Source organism: Stomoxys calcitrans, chromosome 1, assembly GCF_963082655.1.
Source record: "Stomoxys calcitrans chromosome 1, idStoCalc2.1, whole genome shotgun sequence".
Taxonomy (NCBI): domain Eukaryota; kingdom Metazoa; phylum Arthropoda; class Insecta; order Diptera; family Muscidae; genus Stomoxys; species Stomoxys calcitrans.
In genome coordinates, this window is record NC_081552.1 from 94,493,641 (window position 1) to 94,514,563 (window position 20,923).

General features: G+C 36.6%; 1 protein-coding gene across 7 annotated transcripts in view; it reads right to left on the minus strand.

The window, feature by feature from the left end:
- The window catches only part of LOC106095086 (heparan sulfate 2-O-sulfotransferase pipe-like), a 507,727-nt gene that overhangs the window by 282,336 nt on the left and 204,468 nt on the right, over positions 1-20,923 (minus strand). Inside the window, exon 1 of one of the 7 annotated variants that reach the window (XM_059363941.1) lies at positions 12,922-13,030. The exons of 5 other annotated variants lie outside the window; for them this stretch is intronic. Coding sequence is in view for 1 of the 2 variants with exons in the window: in XM_059363935.1 (XP_059219918.1) it covers positions 12,550-12,560 (11 nt within the window). In the remaining variant the exon portion in view is untranslated. Of the gene's footprint in view, positions 1-12,549; positions 12,832-12,921; positions 13,031-20,923 lie in introns of those variants that run through there. One more of the 7 variants, XM_059363935.1, reaches the window with a different exon arrangement.

Consider the following 20,923-nt stretch of genomic DNA (forward strand, 5'->3'; position numbering starts at 1 on the left):
CATCAAATAAAACAACTCACACTAAATTTTATATAGTTCAACCAAATTGCGGCTTCTATAGCCCTATAAGACCATATCTAATGGAAGATATGTAAGGGAGCTATATCTAAATGTGAACTGACATCAAATAAAACATTTCATGCAAAATTTTGTAAAGATCGAACCAAAATTGTGGCTTCTATAGCCTTAAAATTCCATATCGTATGGAAGATATATATGGGAGCTATAAAAAATCTTGAACCGATTTTTATGAAATTTTGCACACGTATTCGGACGATCGGACCAAATTTGTGGCTTCTATAGCCCTAAAATGCCATATCGGATGGAAGATATATATATGAGCTACATCTAAATCTGGACCAATTTTCATGAAATTTTGCACACATATTGGAAAGTCTAATAAAAAACTTTATGCAAAATTTTGTAAAGATTTGACCAACATTGTGGCTTCTACAGCTTTAAAAGGTCATATCGGATGAAAGCTATATATGAGAGCCATATATAAATCTAGATCGATTTTTTCAAAATCAATAGCGTTCGTCCTTGGCCAAAAAAGTAACTTATGCTAAGTTTTGAGACAGTCGGACAACAAATGCGACCTGTACCTTGATTACAAGAATATATGGACAGACAGACGGACATATCTAAATCGTATCAGGAAGTGATTCTAAGCCGATCGGTATACTTATCAATAAGCCTACCTCGTCTCCGTCTTAGCTTTGCAAACAAATGTACAAAGTTTTAATACCCTGTACCATAGTCTTTGTATAGGGTAGTTGGTTTGTCGCCCAGTATATTCCGTCAAGGTGTACATGTATCCAAATATCAGAGCTCTAGCCCAAACCGGAAAGAAAGTGCAGTTTTGTACTTATTATACCTTAATATACGAATTTCGCAAGAATCTTATTGACGCATAACACATCTCCCAAGGGGTACCTCAATCCCAGTTTTGAGAGCTGTAGCTCATTCCGTCAAGACAGTACCAAATGGTACCAATTATATCACAATAATTACGTTTTTTTCGTTACATGGTACGATTTATTACGACATATCGTATTTTTGTTAAACTGCGATAATTTTTGCTAAGCTGCGAAGCCATCTTGTTTGTAACTCCTCGAAATATTCGTCTAAGACCCCATAAAGAATATATATTCTTGATCGTCTCGACGTTCTGAGTCGATCTAGCCGTGTCCGTCCGTCTATCGAAATCACGATAGAGGTCGAACGCGTAAAGCTAGGCGCTTGAAATGTTGCATAGATACTTAATATTGATGTTGGTCAATGGGGATTGCAAATGGGCCATATCGGTTCAAATTTAGATACAGCTTCCATAAAAACCGATCCCCCGATTTGATTTCTTGAGCCCCTGTAGCCGCAATTTGGCTGGAATTTTGCATTTAGTGTTCCGTTATGACTTCCAACAACTGTGCCATGTACGGTTCAAATCGGTGTATAACCTGATATAGCTCCCATATAAACCGATCTTCTGATATGACTTCCAACAACTGTGCCAAGTACGGTCCAAGTAGGTCTTTAACCTAATATAGCTCCCATATGAATCGACCTCCAGATTTGATTCCTTGAGACCTTACAAGCCTCAATTTTTGTCCGATTGGGCTGACATTTTGCATGCGATGTTTTGCTAGGACGGTTTGACAGAAGGTTAGTACGTAGAATACAATTATGCCCTACAACTTATTTTTTTTTTTTTATAAATTTTAGCAGAATCCATGGTGGTGGGTTCCCAAGATTCGGCCCGGCCGAACTTAGCACGCTTTGACTTGTTTGTACTTTTTAGTAACTAAATGTCCAAAACTTCATAAGGTTTGCCAACTTAGGTTAATCCTTTTGAGTACCTAAACGTACGAATATCCCTAAACCCTGTCTTACCCCGAGTCTTCGATCACAGGCCAACATTAGCACCAAATTTCATGATTCCAGATTTAGCCTTGATCAGTCAGTCAGCAATCCGTCAGTCACCCGTCTCTTTTATAAACATAGATATAGAGATACCATTTTTTTCCAATTTGAAGTCTTGAGCCCGTAAAAGGCTCATTTCGCTGAAATTCCCGTCAAACTCGATAGAGAGTTTGGTCGAGGTCTGACAAGATCTGGTGTTAAGCTTTGGACCTTGCCGACCATATTTGGGTATAGCAGTCATATAGACCGATGTCCATATTTTGGCTCATAAAAGGCGCATTTATTACCCGATATCAACGAAGTTTGATACAATGTGTTTTTTGACACCGATATGGTCTAGTTGGGACCATAATGGGAAATCGGTGGTGGATACCTACGGTTCGACGCGGCCGATCTTAATTATTTTCGTTTTTCTTGTTACTTTAGATAAAAAAATTTTCAAAATGTTACTATTGGCCATATACATTTTCCTTCACAAAAGCACACGAATAGGGAATTGTCGCCGACGCTAGTTTATATAGAGCAACAGCACTAGTAAGTAGGTCCGGTAGGTCTGCCACCCAATTTGTTTCTGCGGCAGGGCATTAGTGCAACAAGCATAATTTTGGTTAGTTTCCAGATTACATAAGTTTGTCATAGAGCATCCGAGGGTAGGGTAGAGTATTTCAGAAGTACGAGCGGATTGGTTTAGTTACTTGTTTTCTGCAGCTTAATATTGGTGCACATTGTGGCAATGTTACCAGGCAGCAAATGAAGATACAGCAGCAGAGCACTACTTGTAATGCATGCTGCAAGTGTAACACTATACTCGTGCTGGTGCTTGCTACCTATAAACAGACAAATGTATGAAAAATATGAGACATACATTTGAAACGCTCATAATAATTGCCATATCTGCTTGTGTGAGGAAGTAGGGAAGATAGTTTGTGAATCAGTGTTCATGCTACTGCTGCAATCGTTTTAACGTGCAACCCCACTAAAGATCGAGATGTAATAGCTTTTTGTTGCCTTTAAACTTGTTTACTTGGTTCGCTCACATTTCGGTTTCATGACATTATAGCAATTGTGGCATATGATTATTATAACGTGTCCATGGTTCCAAATTGGAGGATTGCATTTTTTGCCTAACTCCGACGAGTTGTATATTTTCGCATTTAAAATGGTTCAACAATTTATTTCAGTTCCGATCTTAGTGGCAATGGGGTAACGTTTAAAAAAGTTTAAAGGCATTTGTTACGTTTGGGGTCGGAGCTATGAAAATAGAAAATAGTGCGAAGTTTGTGGCTTGGATAATATTCAGTTGCTTCTTATAATCAACATCTTGGTATCCTTGCTTTACATTTGAGATATTTCAAAATGTTTGATTCAAACTAAGAAGTAAAATACTATACCAAGAGGTACAATTTGTATATGTTAGTCTAAAATTTAAGCCTCTAAGAGGAAAATATAAGCTCCTGAGAAGACTACATCCTGAAAAAGGCAAGCGGTTCGGTAGGTATCGCTTAGGTTAATTTTAAATCGAAAAGCCCTCACTGATATGGAAGAAGTTCCCTGCAGTCCCTAATGGAATGTCCGCGGGAAATATGAATTGAATTGACTTTTAAAATATTTCCATTCCAATAACAGATTAATTCAGTGCGATTTGTTGTACTCACACATTTTATTTATCGTTCTGGAAAGTTCGAAAATTAAGGAGTCAGGCATTGATTTTATGGATTTTATTTCGTCGATACTGTTTGGATATTATTTCATTGTGAAACAATTACCAAATAAGGAAATGAAAGAATTAAAAAACATTTGTCGAGTTCTTCCACCCCAAATTTTTCAAAATCGGAAATTGCCAAAATTTGTAAAGATACCTCAAAAATAATTATATTGAAAATTGTGATCGCTGTTGTTTGCAGGGACATTTTCTCACTAAAGGTATGTATTAAGTTCGAGTTTCACAGTGAAAATTAATATTTTTTATGACTACTTTTTACAGATTATAGTTTTTGAAGCAAAAAAAAATTTCTTATTTCATTGGTTAGGGCATTTCCATTATTTATGATAAAATTTTAATAATAGTGTTATGTTATCAGTGATATTTTTGTAGTATTTCAAAAAAGTAATCGTGAAAAACTATTTTACTGTGAAACGCGAACATAATACCCAACTTTTTGAAAACATGCAATTCGACTCGTCGAATTTCGCTAAAGATTTTCGTACATAACACATAAGGAAATCAATACTCCCAACATTTTTTAATTGTAAAAAGATTTTTATTGAAGAAAATTGAAAATTCATAAAATAATTTTTAAAATGTTTTAAAGTATTTCACTCTGCTCAATTCTAGGGTCAAAGCCAACAGAACTAACAAATTTCCACTAGAATTTTCCTTCTTTAATCACTATGAGCTCTGTATCAATTGTCTTAAATACTTTATTGTAAGTTATGTAATTTCAAAACAAAAAAAAAACGAAATGGAATCTGGGTTTCCGAATCCTTGCAATTTTTCATTTCATTGCTAATATTATTCAAATAATTTATAATGAAATATTACTAATTATTCTTTAGAAAAGTTTTTTAGACTAACAAGCAAAATATTTAGTCTAAAGATATTTTTAAAATATTTTTTTTCTACAGTTAAAATAATAAAACGAGAATTAATTGAAAATTCATATAGAATTATGTCTTAGAAAAATTGTTGCTAATTGTTTATCTTTCGGAACAGTTTTTATAAAAAAAAAATATTTTGCAAGAAAATTCCATGAAGATTTTGGCAATCGGCAATTTTTTATATCCCAAAAACCAAATGAAAAACTTTCTCAAAGCTCTTAGGAGAGAGATTTCTAGATTCCATTTTAATCTCTAGTTGTATTTGATAGTTCCTATCTTAAAGAAATAAATTCATGTCAATAATTCTACTTCTTTTGACAGCAGGTGCGATATTATGCCAACATCACTAATTCCAGCTTTCTTCGCCAATTGGTCATAAAATATTACGACAATGATTTTTTTTTTTAGTGGCTTAGGAAATAATTTTTTTTTCAAAAATTTTTCAAATTCAAAATATTAAAAACAAGTAAAAGCGTGCTAAGTTCAGCCGGGCCGAATCTTATATACCCTCCACCATGCAGCGCATTTGTCGATTTCTTTTCCCGGCATCTCTTCTTAGGCAAAACAGGAAATAAGAAAAGATATGCTCTGCTATTAGAGCGATTTCAAGATATGGTCCGGTTTGGACCACAATTAATTTATATGTTGGAGACCTGTGTAAAATGTTAGCCAATTCGAATAAGAATTGCGCCCTTTGGGGGCTCAAGAAGTACAATAGAGAGATCGATTTATATGGGAGCTGTATCGGGCTATAGACCGATTCAGACCATAATAATCACGTATGTTGATGGTCATGAAAGAATCCGTCAGAATTTCAGGCAAATCGGGTAATAATTGCGACCTCTAGAGGCTCAAGAAGTCAAGATCCCAGATCGGTTAAAATGACAGCTATATCAGGTTATGAACCGATTTGAACCTTATTTGACACATATGTTGAAAGTAAGAATAAAATACGTCATGCAAAATTTCAGCCAAATCGGATAAGAATTGCGCCCTCTAGAAGCTCAAGAAGTCAAGTCCCCAGATCTGTTTATATGACAGCTATATCAGGTTATGAACCGATTTGAACCATACTTGGCACAGTTGTTGGATATCATAACAAAACACGTCGTGCAAAATTTCATTCCAATCGGATAAGAATTGCGGGCTCTAGAGGCTCAAGAAGTCAAGACCCAAGATCGGTTTATATGACAGCTATATCAAAACATGGACCGATATGGCCCATTTACAGTACCAACCGACCTACTCTAATAAGAAGTTTTCGTGCAAAATTTCTAGCGGATAGCTTTACTCCTTCGGAAGTGAGCGTGCTTTCGACAGACAGACGGACGGACATGGCTAGATGGACATAAAGTTTCACGACGATCAAGAATATATGGGGTCTCAGACGAAAATTTCGAGTAGTTACAAACAGAATGACGAAATTAGTATACCCCCATCCTATGGTGGGGTGTAAAAAAATTGATACATGAAGAATATATTCTTTGAATTATGAATGCATAAAAAGAAAATTAATCGAGGATCAGGCGTAATAGGCCAACATTTTGTATCTGCAAATATTTATTAAAATTTGTCTGTGGAAAAAATGTTAGGAAAATGTTGTTTGAGACAGATAATAATAAAAAACCTTAAAAATGTTTATGCAAAATGTAGTGTCGCAAATTGCCAATTTTTTTGAAATTTTGGCTGTGGCTTTTGCTTAAGAATAATCTTGAGGTTATGTGGTCAGTAGAGAGTTTTTCGCAGAAATTTAGTCCTTTTAAAAATCCATTAAAATTTAGTGTTTAGAAAAAATTTTATTGAATTTTTTTATACAAATTTAATCCTTGAAGAAAATTAATTTAAATGTTATTGTTGTCTTTAAAAAAAAATATAAAAAAGGTTGTCATAAAAAAATTGTGAGGTTGGTCCGGCCCGATCTAAAGTTAAGAGAGTGTCGCCCTAAAATTTTGTCTTTAGAAAAATTTCATTAAAATTTGTTTAAAAAATGTTGTTTGGGACAGAAAATAAATTAAAAATTTTAAAAATGTTTATGTAAAATGTAATGTCGCAAAATGCAAAATTTTATTGAAATTTTGGCATTAAAAATAATCTCGAGGTAAGGTTGTCATTAGAGACTTTTTCGCTGAAGTTTAGTCCTTACAAAATCCAATAAAATGTATTAAAAAAAAAATTAAAGAAAGTTTTTAGAGGTTGGTCCGGCCCGACCTGAAGTTTTGTCATTAGAGAACGTTACGCTAAAATCTTTTATTTTTTATTTCAATTTCCTTAAGAAAAATAATTTTAAGCCGGTTCTGGCCTCAGTAGAATGTTGTATTTGTAGAATATTGTAAAAATAAAATTTTGTAATAATAAAAAATGTTACTGACGTTTTTTATTTAGAATAAATTTAATTAAAAATTTTTTTTTTGGGACGGGGGCTAGGACGTTTGGGCGTTATTTTCAAAAATTTGGGGTTTATTTTACTATTTTTATTTGGGGCTTATTTAATTTATGTTGGGAATTATTTCATTAGGGGTTATTTAATTTTTTGCTTTTGGGGTTTATTTCATTGGGGGCTATTTTGTAGTGCTATGATTTGGATCGTACACATAGCACAAAACATTAGCAATTGATAAAATAAGCTTCGAAAATTTTCCATTAATTAATAAGATTTGCTAGTTTGTACAAAACTTTATTGCGACATCTTTTAAAATCAAAGTTATATCTTTGAAACAATCTCTTGTATGTTTCCGAGTCCATTAAATTGAGCTTATAATAGAAATGTATAACAAGTAGCATTATTGGCTTATGTCGTATTGAAACTGTCTCAAATTGAAGACACATTCATGCATTTGCATAACCTAATCAAGTATTCCGGCCCATAACTACTCGTTGAGTCCATTATATTGTCACACCCCAATGATTATGATGACAATTATGGAGCTATTATTGTCTGATATTTGTTTGTCAATTATTTCCGATTTTCTACTCGATAGTTTGGCATCCGTTGCCTATTTATTTGCACTTGCACATCATTTGTACTCAAAGTGTATAAGCATGCGAGTATATTTGCATTATTATTATAATTTAATATGATTATAGTTAATCTACGGACAAATAAACAAACTAATATGGTAGTTTTTCTGCCTTGCTACATACATTAAATCACTCTTAAATAACTATATATTTTTTATATAAGAGTGAAAGACAGCGGGCATATTTGTCTGTGTGGTATATTATTGTCTCTGGAAGAAAAAGGTAAAACAGTGGTCGCTTATGCTGATGACGTGGTTATTGAGGTTAAGGGAAAGTTTCCCAGTATTCTTAGAGATATACTTCAGAAAGCTCTACGTGCGGCAGCGAAGTGAGCTGCCGAAAGTGGTGTAGGCGCAAATCCGTGCAAGGCCGAAGTAGTTCTTTTCAGCAGGAGATACAAGTTACCGACAGTGGCACCATGTCAAGTCGATCCTCACACAATGTGTCGAAGTAGGTTATTTGCCTCGTACGTGGAAATGTGCCCTAGTTGTAGTCCTTCTGAAATCGCCCGATCGATTGAGGTTCAATCCAAGATCGCATCGGGGCATCAGTCTCTTCCCCGTGCTGGCAAAATATTGGAGAGGATAATGGTGACAAGATTTAGGGAGGGCTACGAGGAGGCTTTAAAGAGGAAAAGAGTTGTGTGTGCCTGGATCCATACGCAGAACTGTGTTAGAGAGTCGAACGCCAAATATGTCCTTGTCGATTTCAATGGACATATTTGAGAGAGGACATATTAGTGCGTGAGGATTGGCTCACTGCTTCTGAGCTAGCAGATGGGGCGGCTCAAGACGTTTCTTTTGGAGCGTATTGGTAATAGATGGACGAATAGTGACATTGGTCGGGTGACTTATGAATTTAATCGTGACGCTACGTTCGTACGAGACTTCCCGGACTTTGATTTCAGCTTTAGTCTGGGATTCATACTGACGGGACACGGTTCCTGTAATGCATTTTTGCATCAGAAAAACCTGTCCGCGACTGATTTGTGCGACTGTGGGAGTCCTGAGGACTGGAGGCATGTACGGATGGAATGTTCCATTTACTGAAAGCTAAAAATACCAGCGTTTTGCAAGACAGAAAATTGAATTTCAAATCCAACACTTGGAAAGGACAAGAAAGGCAACTGTTCTATATACTTCCAGGAGGGCTATTGGCAAATGTTGGGTTGCTTCAAAAATCCACCTACTGTTCAATACTCAGACGGATCCAAAAAATGACTTGTTTGTGCATCACAGCCGCACTGAGGACGACACCTCACTGAATTTAATGGTGGTGCATCGAATTTAATGCTACATGACTAGACAAAATGTTGCGACCGCTGCGGTAAGGTTAGGGGAGTTTTCCCTTTGGTCATGCGGCGCCTAGGGACACTGTTATCCCTGATGCAATGTCCGATGTTCCAAGCAGTGTGGATTACACGTTTCCTGAGCCGTTTTTTGAAGAAAAATACTGTATCACTATTCCTGATAGAACCCATTGGAACTACAATATCCCTGCTAATAGAAGTTACATATACTTCTATACGGATCGTTCCAAACTAGACTTGAGGTGTACTCTGGAGATCTAGGACTGGTTATGTCGAGAAGGTTACCCCACCTCTGCAGTATATATTAATATAAATATTTGGGCAACCCAAAATTATGTGAACTGGTCTAGATTTGAAGAGGTCTACCGCTTTGTTGTCACCGGCTAGAACAGATGTCGCACTAATTAGTCCATCATGACAGATCACTGTCTGATCGGATAACACGCCGACGGACTTAAGGTTGCCTGTAACGACCGATAATATAGAACATCTGCTGAGTGTGTCCCGCATTGTCAGTCAGAAGGAGTTCCACTTTAGGTCTTCATATCTTTGAGAACTTGTCTGATTTAGCGGATGTGAACATTCGCAAAGTGTTGGGCTTTGCGAATGGATTGTTTTATGGTAAGAACTATAAGGCATCTTTCTTCTCCTGTTCCTGTAGTATCACAATTGATGAAAACGTCTAAGTGAGTCTGATGACAGACTGCCACATAAACCTAACCTAACCATATGTAAATCTGAGCTCAAAAAATTTTTAACTCCAACACTAGTTAATCTTTAACTTCAGCGTCATAGGCGTACATGCTAACCTTTGCTCAACGGTGGCCCAGGTTCCTGATGGAATGTTCATGAGCAAATTTGCAATTTGCTATATCAGATTATAGACCGATTCTAACTTTATTGTGAGTTTCTGAGTTATCACGATTATAGGAAGTTTTGTCGGAAGTCATCGCACAAAAATTCAGTTAAGTCTGACAATTTGTTCTCTCTCTAGGGATTGGTTTATATGGGAGCTTCATTTGATTATGGACTGGGTTGCTCCATAAGCGACACATATGTTAAAAGTCATAACAGAAGTCAAATTGCAAAATATCAGTCAAATCGTTTGCAGCCTCTGGTCGAAAAAACAACTACGAAAGTTGTTAATTTTCCTGCAACAATTTATTTTGAATCTCAACGACCCAAAGTATAAATTTGTTGAACTCTTTGCTAACCAACATATAACAAGAACAACAATATATACATAAGCAAGGCAAAAAACCATCGTAACAGCCAACGCATGTGTTTTGCTTCGGGTGGTGGGGTTTTTGTTTTCTTTGTTCGGCTCGAGCTGCATTGTCTCGTTCGTTTTAGCGTTGCTCTCGGGGTTTCCTCCGTCACTCTCTACTATTACCCTTAATAATTTTGGTGCCTCAGAGTATTGAACTCATGATTTCATGTTTGGTAGTCTTGCACGCATTCTCTAGCCTACCGACCTCATTTTCTTTATGATGAAATAAATCAATAAGTACTGCTGCATAGTAATAAGTGCCTCAATTAATTAAAATTAACAAGTAAAAGCGTGCTAAGTTCGGCCGGGCCGAATCTTATATACCCTCCACCATGGATCGCATTTGTCGAGTTCTTTTCCCGGCATCTCTTCTTAGGCAAAAAAAGGATATAAGAAAAGATTTGCTCTACTATTAGAGCGATATCAAGATATGGTCCGGTTTGGACCACAATTAAATTATATGTTGGAGACCTGTGTAAAATGTCAGCCAATTCGAATAAGAATTGCGCCCTTTGTGGGCTCAAGAAGTAAAATAGAGAGATAGATTTATATGGGAGCTGTATCGGGCTATATACCGATTCAGACCATAATAAACACGTATGTTAGTGGCCATGAGAGAATCCGTCGTACAAAATTTCAGGCAAATCGGATAATAATTGCGACCTCTAGAGCCTCTAGAGCCTCAAGAAGTCAAGATCCCAGATCGGTTTACATGGGAGCTATATCAGGTTATGAACCGATTTGAACCATATTTGGCACAGTTGTTGGATATCATAACAAAATACTACGTGCCAAAATTCATTCAAATTGGATAAGAATTGCACCCTCAAGAGGCTCAAGAAGTCAAGACCCAAGATCGGTTTATATGACAGCTATATAAGGTTATGGACCGATTTGAACCATACTTGGCACAGTTGTTGGATATCGTAACAAAACACGTGGTGTAAAATTTTATTCCAATCCGATAAGAATTGCGCACTCTAGAGGCTCAAGAAGTCAAAACCCCAGATCGGTGTGTATGGCAACTATATCAGGATATGGACCGATTTGAACCATACTTGGCACAGTTGTTGGATATCGTAACAAAACACGTCGTGCAAAATTTCATCCCAATCGGATAAAAATTGCGCACTCTAGAGGCTCAAGAAGTCAAGACCCAAGATTGGTTTATATGGTAGCTATATCAGGTTATAGACCGATTTGAACCATACTTGGCACGGTTTTTGGATGTCATAACAAAACACGTCGTGCAAAATTTCATTCCAATCGGATAAGAATTGCGCACTCTAGAGGCTCAAGAAGTCAAGACCCAAGATCGGTTTATTTGGCAGCTATATCAGGTTATAAACCGATTTGAACCATACTAAGCACAGTTGTTGGATATCATAACAAAACACGTCGTGCAAAATTTCATCCCAATCGGATAAGAATTGCGCACTCTAGTGGCTCAAGAAGTCCAGACCCAAGATCGGTTTATATGGCAGCTATATCAAAACATGGACCGATATGGCCCATTTACAATACCAACCGACCTACACTAATAAGAAGTATTTGTGCAAAATTTCAAGCGGCTAACTTTACTCCTTTGGAGTTAGCGTGCTTTCGACAGACAGACGGACGGACGGACAGACGGACAGACGGACCGACATGGCTAGATCGACATAAAATTTCACGACGATCAAGAATATATATACTTTATGGGGTCACAGACGAATATTTCGAGTAGTTACAATCAGAATGACGAAATTAGTATACCCCCCATCTTATGGTGGAGGGTATAAAATGGTAAAAACCACTCTAAAATTTTTTTTTTGAATTTGAAATTAATTTTTTATAACGAATTTGCTAAAATAAGTTTAATGAAAAAAAAGTCATCAGAGAAATTGATGGGCAAAATTTCATCCAAATCGGTTAAAACTTTCATATATAACGGGTTGGGAGTAACAAATGTCCAAATGGCAACAAATTGTGTTAAGCGATAAGACTCATTTCTGATTAAATAGATGCAAACAAAATTGTCGCATCTGGGATAAACCACGTGCCATACAAGAGTTGCCAATGCATCCCGAAAAAACGACAGCTCGATGTGGTTTAAGCGCTAGTAGCATTCCATTTCTCTTTGAAGACGATGGAAGAAACGTTACTTTCAACGGTGTACGATATCGAGGCATGAAACGCGACTTTTTTGCCTCCATTTTCGAGACCCGATTGGCGCGAAGCATTCTGCCAGAAACGACTGGATTTGTGGAAAAACAAAAAATTGATTTTTGCACATAAAATAAGGGTTTTTGGCCAACAACAACACATTAATGCTATATTGTCCAGACCTGGCACCCTGTAACTTTTTTGCTCCTACAACTGAAGCGGCTAATGAAAGGAAGACGCTATGATTGAGCACGATGCTAAGAAAGCATAAGCTTCCAGATGGCAATACCTGAATTCCATCGATGCAAGTCAACAGAGCCTCGTACTTGATGGTAAATGTTATCTCAGATACGCGGTCGGAATCCTCTTCCCCTTCATCCATTGTTTCTGCAGTCGCCGCGAATAATAAGCAATGGTATTTCGCACCGAGAAGGCTGAGGAAACGTGGCGCATCAAATTGGCCCACCTTCGTAAATAGTCAGATTTCAATTTTTCTGGGTTTACATTCAGAGCCCTAGGTTTATTGCAGTCCTATACCATCTGCAAGACACTTTCTGCGCAACTGAGTTGGATTCCTACCCCTTAGAAGTATTACAACATCGTCTGTGGGCTTAAATCCCTGCTCAGTCAGGCTCCGTAGTAGGTAATTCATGGTGCTCACCCATAGGATTGGCGATAAAAGGCTCCCCTGTGCCACTTTCTCCCTTATATATTTGTGTTAAAAATAAAATTGTTGTAATTTTTTTTCTTAAGCCAAAATAGAAATTATATTTTTTCTACACACAAAATTTCAATGAAATTTTTTATACACACAAAATGTCAATGAAGTTTTTTCTACACACAGAATTTCAAAGAAAATTTCTCTACAGACAAAATTTCATTGAAAAATTCTTTAAAGACAAATTTAATTGAAAACTTATCTTAAGGCAAAATTTTACCAAGACTCCCTCGGAATAAAATTTTTTAAAGACACAATTTGAACAAAATTTGTAGTTACACCTTTTTTACCTGTTATGGCAAAGATCATTTAATTTCATAATTTTTCGTTTGATTCTCTTCCGAGACGAGCTCAATGATCGTAGATTTTTGGAAATGGAAAAAGAAAGCCAGAGATCACAACAGACCAACCACTACGGGACGCCAGTACAAATTTTTAGAGGAGTAAGCACAGTCATTTCTTCACTTTTTTATTTTACTCTCTTTTGCTATTTATTTGAATTAAACAGCTGGTTTTCATAAAACAGCTGGTTTTCATAAAACAGCTTTTCAATGCTGCAAATTTCTGATGGGAAAAATCCTCCAGTAGAAATTTGCAAAATCTCAATTACCAAACTCTCAAAATATTGCTTGCTCCCACTCCCTTCTGCTGGCAGATAAAGTACGCGAACGACTTTCTGTAATAATTTGTGCAAATTTGCACAAATTTTTGAGTACACGAACACACTTCAGGTGTGGAGGCTTCCAGGTCCATATATCGAATATACCGCGAAAATGTGTCTACTATGTAAGCACGACACTAGCACAGGTTTGACACCTTTCACACTATTTGTTCTCTTCCATCGCATGTGGTTTTGTAGTGTTAGACTTATTTTCCATGGCTTACACATGTGGATTGTACATCTTCTAGAAGTTGTATTGATGGCTTCGAACACTAGACAACGGCAATGGCACTTCTGTTGTTCCGTGTGTCTAGGTTGCAATCCCGCCCGGGCTCTTCCGAATATTTGCTTTCAAGTTTTTTGCCTGTTAAGACGTAGATCATTTTATTTCACAATTTTTTGTTTGTTTCTCTTTTGAGACGAAATTTTTGACAATGCTAATCAAAAAAATTTTTCTATTGCCATTATGAAATTTGTATTCTCTAAAACAAAACTTTCTCCGGGCCAGCCTACCCGAAATATTTTTTTCTAAAACAAAATTTAAAACAAATGTTCTATAAATACAAAATTTCATCGAAATTTTTCTAAAGACTACTTATAAAATTTCTACTAAATTTCATAAAAATTCATTCGAAAAAATTTCATTAAATTTTTATTTGCAGACAAAAATTTCAATATTTTCTAAAGGCAATCCAATTATTTAAAGACCAAAATGCAAAGATTTTTTTCAAAATCAATGTCAATGACCTTTTCTCAAAGGCATTTTAATAATAAAATAATCCAAAAAAAAAAAAAAAAAAATAGCAATACAATTTTTTCTAAAGGAAAAATATTAAACAAATTATTCTAAAATCAAAATTTAAAAAAAAAAATCTAAAGAAAAAATTTCAATGCAATGTTTTCTTAATACAAAATTAAATGCAATTTTCATTTAAACCCAAATTGTAACGAATGTTTCTCTAAATACTAAATTGGATTGAACATTTTTTTAACGATAAAAGTTTGGGGATTTTTTTACACCAAATATTATGAAAAGTTTCTTTAAGGCAATATTTTTATAAAATTTTTCATTAAAAAAATTTAAGTAAAAAATTTCTTGAAATACAATTTAATTTAGAATATTTAATTATTAATAAATATGGTTGGTAAAAATAATTAAATATAGAACATCTTAGAAACGAATTATAGTAGCAATAAAATGAATTTTTTATACCCACCACCGAAGGATGGGGTATATCCATTTTCTCATTCGGTTTGCAACAAATCGAAATATCCATTTCCGACCCTATAAAGTATATATATTCTTGATCAGCGTAAAAATCTAAGACGATCTAGCCGTGTCCGTCCGTCTATCTGTTGAAATCACGCTACAGTCTTTAAATGTAGAGATATTGAGCACAGATTTTGTTTTTGTCCATAAACAAGTTAAGATCGAAGATGGGCTATATCGGACTATATCTTGATATAGCCCCCATATAGACCGATCCGCCGATTTAGGGTCAAAGGCCCATTAAAGGCACATTTATTGTCCGATTTTGCTGAAACTTGGGGCGGTGAGTTGTGTTAGGCCGTTCAACATCCTCTTTTAATTTGGGCCAGATCGTTTCAGATTTGGATATAGCTGTCACAAAGACCGATCCTCCGATTTAGGGTCTAAGGCCATAAAAGCCACATTTATTATCCGATTTTGCTGAAATTTGGGACAATGAGTTGTGTTAGGTCACTCGATATCATTATTAAATTTGGCCCAGATCAGTTCAGATTTGGATATTGCTGCCATATAGACAGATTTCTCAGTTTTAAGTCTTGCTCTCATAAAAGGCGCACTTATTGTCCGATTTGCCAAAATTTGGGACAGTGAGTTGTGTTAGGCCCTTCGACATCCCAGTCCAATTTGGTCCAGATCGGTCCATATTTGGAACTGTGGGTTTTGTTAGGATCTTCGACATCCTTCTTCAATGTGATCCAGATCGGTCCAGATTTGAATATAGCTGCCATATAGACTGATCTCTTGATTGAAGGTTTTGGGCAAATAAAAGGCGCATTTATTGTCTGATGTCGCTAAAATTTCGTACAGTGAGTAGTGTTGGGCCCTTCGACTTTCTTCTTCAATATGGCTTAGATCGGTCCAGATCTGGATGTAGCTGCCTTATAGACCGATTTTTCGATTTAAGGTTTTGGGGCCATAAAAGGTCAAATCAGTTTATTTTTAGATATAGCTACTAAAAGGATCAATATTTTGTTATACAAAATTGTACAATGACTAGTACTTATTAGTATTTGGTCCAAATTGGAACAAATTTCGATATAGCTGCAATGGGGAATAAGGTATGCATTTTTCACCGGATTTTGACGAAAGGTGGTTTACATATATACCCGAGGTAGTGGGTATCCAAAGTTCGGCCCGACCGAACTTATATTTTACTAGTTGAAAATTTAACTACCCGGAAAGCCCGATTTTTAAACACGACCCGATTGCGCCCGATGGAGACTTTCATCGGCAAGGGCTATGGCATAGTGTATAGCACACTACTAGAACAACAACAACCAAAAATGTGTTTCTTGTTTTCAATTTTCCATTTTCTTTTTTGTCTCGTAGTAGTTGATACGGGACCACCGAGCTCCAAAATAGGAAATAAGTTCCGTAAGCTTTGACCGTGGACTAAGGCACAATAACACATTAAGTAATTGTTCCTGCTCTTCTTTTATCTAGTCACACAATTATTTAATTTTTTTATTGGATTTGCGTCAAAGCAAATCAATAAAAACCCTTTTAAAAGTCAAGGAAAATGCTTTGGGCAGGCTACAGTGGTTCCGTTTTCGGCCTTACCAGGGGCCTCATCAGACTGTTTTGCTTTTAAAACGTTACAAGCTTCCACAACTTCCACTCACTAATTAGTGAGCAGTGCAATAGTAAAAGCATTCCTCTCTAAAGGCAATGAGATAAACTGTCTGATGAGGCCCCTGGAAAGCCCAACATCGCGATCAATGTTGCCTGTCCAATGTATTTTGCACACTACATTTTGCCTTGACTTTTTAAAGTGTTTTCATTGTTGTGTTTTTCTATTCAAAAAAAATAGAAACATAACCCATTAGTCTATGCTGGACGTAAAACCAATAACAAAATGAAAAAAAAAAATTAATTGTTAAAATTTTCGATTTTTTCAATTTGTTTTAAAGAATCCCTATATATATTTTTTTGCATTTTTATACACACAATAAATGCATGGTATTTAATAATTTTAATTTAATTATTTAATAAAAAATTTATTTAACAATAATATTTACTTAATGAAAAGTATTTCCCATAGAAAAGTTTTTTCAATAGAACAATTTTGGGAACAAAAATTTCGTTGTGTATGTATAACTGTGGTGAAAATGGAAAATTCAAATTCTCATAATATTAAAAAAAAAAAAAAAGTAAAAGCGTGCTAAGTTCGGCCGGGCCGAATCTTATATACCCTCCACCATAGATCGCATTTGTCGAGTTCTCTTCCCGGCATCTCTTCTTAGGCAAAAAAAGGATATAAGAAAAGATTTGCTCTGCTATTAGAGCGATATCAAGATATGGTCCGGTTTGGATCACAATTAAATTATATGTTGGAGACCTGTGTAAAATGTCAGCCAATTCGAATAAGAATTGCGCTCTTTGTGAGCTCAAAAAGCAAAATAGAGAGATCGATTTATATGGGAGCTGTATCGGGCTATGGACCGATTCAGACCATAATAAACACGTATGTTGATGGTCATGAGAGAATCCGTCGTACAAAATTTCAGCCAAATCGGATAGGAATTGCGCCCTCTAGAAGCTCAAGAAGTCAAGTCCCCATATCTGTTTATATGACAGCTATATCAGGTTATGAACCGATTTAAACCATATTTGGCACAGTTGTTGGATATCATAACAAAATACTACGTGTCAAAATTCATTCAAATCGGATAGGAATTGCGCCCTCTAGAGGCTCTAGAGGTTATGGACCGATTTGAACCATACTTGACACAGTTGTTGGATATCGTAACAAAACCCGTCGTGCAAAATTTCATTCAAATCGGATAAGAATTGCGCACGCTAGAGGCTCAAGAAGTCAAGACCTAAGATCGGTTTATAAGACAGCTATATCAGGTTATAAACCAATTTGAACCATACTTGGCACAGTAGTTGGATGTCATAAAAAAACACGTCGTGCAAAATTTCATTCAAATCGGATAGGAATTGCGCCTACTTGGCACAGTTGTTGGATATCATAACAAAATACGTCGTGCAAAATTTCATCCAAATCGGATAAGAAATGCGCACTCTAGAGGCTCAAGAAGTCAAGACCCAAGATCGGTTTATATGGCAGCTATATCAAAACATGGACCGATATGGCTCATTTACAATACCAACCGACCTACACTAATAAGAAGTATTTGTGCAAAATTTCAAGCGGCTAGCTTTACTCCTTCGGAAGTATGCGTGCTTTCGACAGACAGACGGACGGACGGACGGACGGACAGACGGACGGACAGACGGACGGACATGGCTAGATCGACATAAAATTTCACGACGATCAAGAATATATATACTTTATATGGTCTCAGACGAATATTTCGAGTAGTTACAATCAGAATGACGAAATTAGTATACCCCCCATCTTATGGTGGAGGGTATAAAAATTCCAAAACATCCTAAATTGGGAATGGGTTTGGGTAGATAAGGTTTTTATTACAAGCAATTAGTCAGCAGGTTTTCTTCTTTAAGTGTAATTTTTTTATACCCACCACCGACGGATGGGGGTATATTTATTTTGTCATTCCGTTTGCAACACATCGAAATATCCATTTCCGACCCTATAAAGTATATATATTCTTGATCAGCGTAAAAATCTAAGACGATCTAGACATGTCCGTCCGTCTGTCCGTCTGTCTGTTGAAATCACGCTACGGTCTTTAAGAATAGAGATACTGAGCTGAAATTTTGCACAGATTCTTTTTTTGTCCATAAGCAGGTTAAGTTAAAGATGGGCTATATCTTGATATAGCCCCCATATAGACCGATACGCCGATTTAGGGTCTTAGGCCCATAAAAGCCACATTTTTTTTCCGATTTTGCTGAAATTTGGGACAGTGAGTTATGTTAGGCCCCTCGATATCCTTCGTCAAATCGCAAATCGCGCCAGATTTGGATATAACTGCCATATAGAACGATCCTCCGAATTAGGGTCTAGGCCCATAAGAGACATTTATTATTCGATTTTGCTGATATTTGGGACAGTGAGTTGTGTTAGGCCCTTCGACATCCTCCGTCAATTTGGCCCAGATCGGTCCAGATTTGGATATAGCTGCCATATAGACCGATCCTCCAATTTAGGGTCTTAGACCCATAAATGCCACATTTATTACCCGATTTTGCTGAAATTCGGGACAGTGAGTTGCGTTAGGCCCTTCGACATCCTTCGTTAATTTGGCTCAGATCGGTCCAGATTTGGATATAGCTGCCATATAGATCGATCCTCCGATTTATGGTGTAAGGCCAATAAAAGCCACATTCATTATCCGATTTTACTGAAATTGGGGACAGTGAGTTGTCTTAGGCCCTTTGACATGTTTCTTCAATTTGGTTCAGATTTGGATATAGCTGCCATATAGACCGATTTCTTGATTTATGGTTTTGGGCCCATAAAATGCTCATTTATTGTCCGATGTCGCCGAAATTTGGAACAGTGAGTTAAGTTAAGCCCCTTGACATACTTCTGCAATATCGCACAGATCAGTCCAGATTTGGATATAGCTGCCATATAGACCGATATCTAGGTTTTAGGTTTGTCGCTGAAATTTGAGACATTGAGTTTGGTTATGCTCTTCGACGTCCTTCTTCAATTTTGCCCAGATCGGTCCAGATTTGAATATAGCTGCCATATAGACCGATCTCTGGATTTAAGGTTTAGGGCCCATAAAAAAGGCATTTATTGTCCGATTTCGCCGAAATTTGGGACAGTGCTTTGTGTTTGGCTCTTCGACATGTTTATGCAACTTGGCCCAAATCGGTCCAGATTTGGATATAGCTGCCATGTAGACCGATATCTCGATCTAAAGTCTTGGCCCCATAAAAGGCGCATTTATAATCTGATTTCACTGAAATTTGACACAGTGACTTATGTTAGGCTTTTCGACATCCATGTCGTATATAGTTCAGATCGGTATGAGGTATATGAGTATAAGGTATGAAATTTTCACCGAATTTTGATGAAAGTTGGTTTACATATATACCCGAGGTGGTGGGTATCCAAAGTTCGGCCCGGCCGAACTTAACGCCTTTTTACTTGTTTATGTTACTCTTATGTTTGTCGCCAGAATATTGAAACATCGATTAGTGGCCGTATTGGGCTGTTGAATGACAAAGCTCCAGATTGTGCTCCAATGTGTATCCTATTATTTGGAAGCATGCAAAGATTATCCCCATTCCCAAATGCAACATTGATTATCGGCCGATATCAATTTATTGCTATCTTCCTGACGGTATATCTTCACCAAGAGTCCCTGTTGTCAGAAAGACAGTCCGGCTTCCGTTCTGATCATAGTTGCATTACTGCATTGGTTGAAGTGGCTGAATCGATCAGAAATGACATTGATGAGAACAAAATTGGCTTTCTGGTTCTTTTGGATAACTTCAAAGCTTTCGACACGGTTGATCACCTGAATTTGTGCATGAAACTATGGAATTTTTTTAACTTCACATAAACGGCAACGAGTCTGATTATGTCGTATCTGAGCGATAGACGGCAGTCTGTATGCGCAGGGAATATATTATCTAACCCCTTGTTCGTACCTAAGGGGGTTCCCCAAAGCTCGATTATAGGTCCACTTCTCTTTACATTATATGCGAACGACTTGCCTCGTCAACTAACACACGGTCAGATTATGATGTATGCTGATGACGTGCAGATTTTTTAAAGCGGCTTTGAGGACAATGTAGACGATTGCATAAGTAAACTTACCACGGACCTACATCGCGTTTATGACTGGGCGACTGCAGATGTTTTGTTGTTAAATCCAAGTAATCCAAATGTTTGGTTGTTCACAAAAACAAGAATTTCAACATGCGACAACCGGATATTTACGTTAATGGTCAGAGGATCGATATTGTATCTAGTGCGAAGAATTTAGGCGTGGTTTTTAACAGTTCTTTGAGCTGGTCCGATCATGCTAACATTGCAGCCGGGCAGACTTATGCAAAGCTTCGTGCTTTATGGATCACACACTCTTTTACACCCATAAATATCCGAATTCTTCTGGCGAAAACAT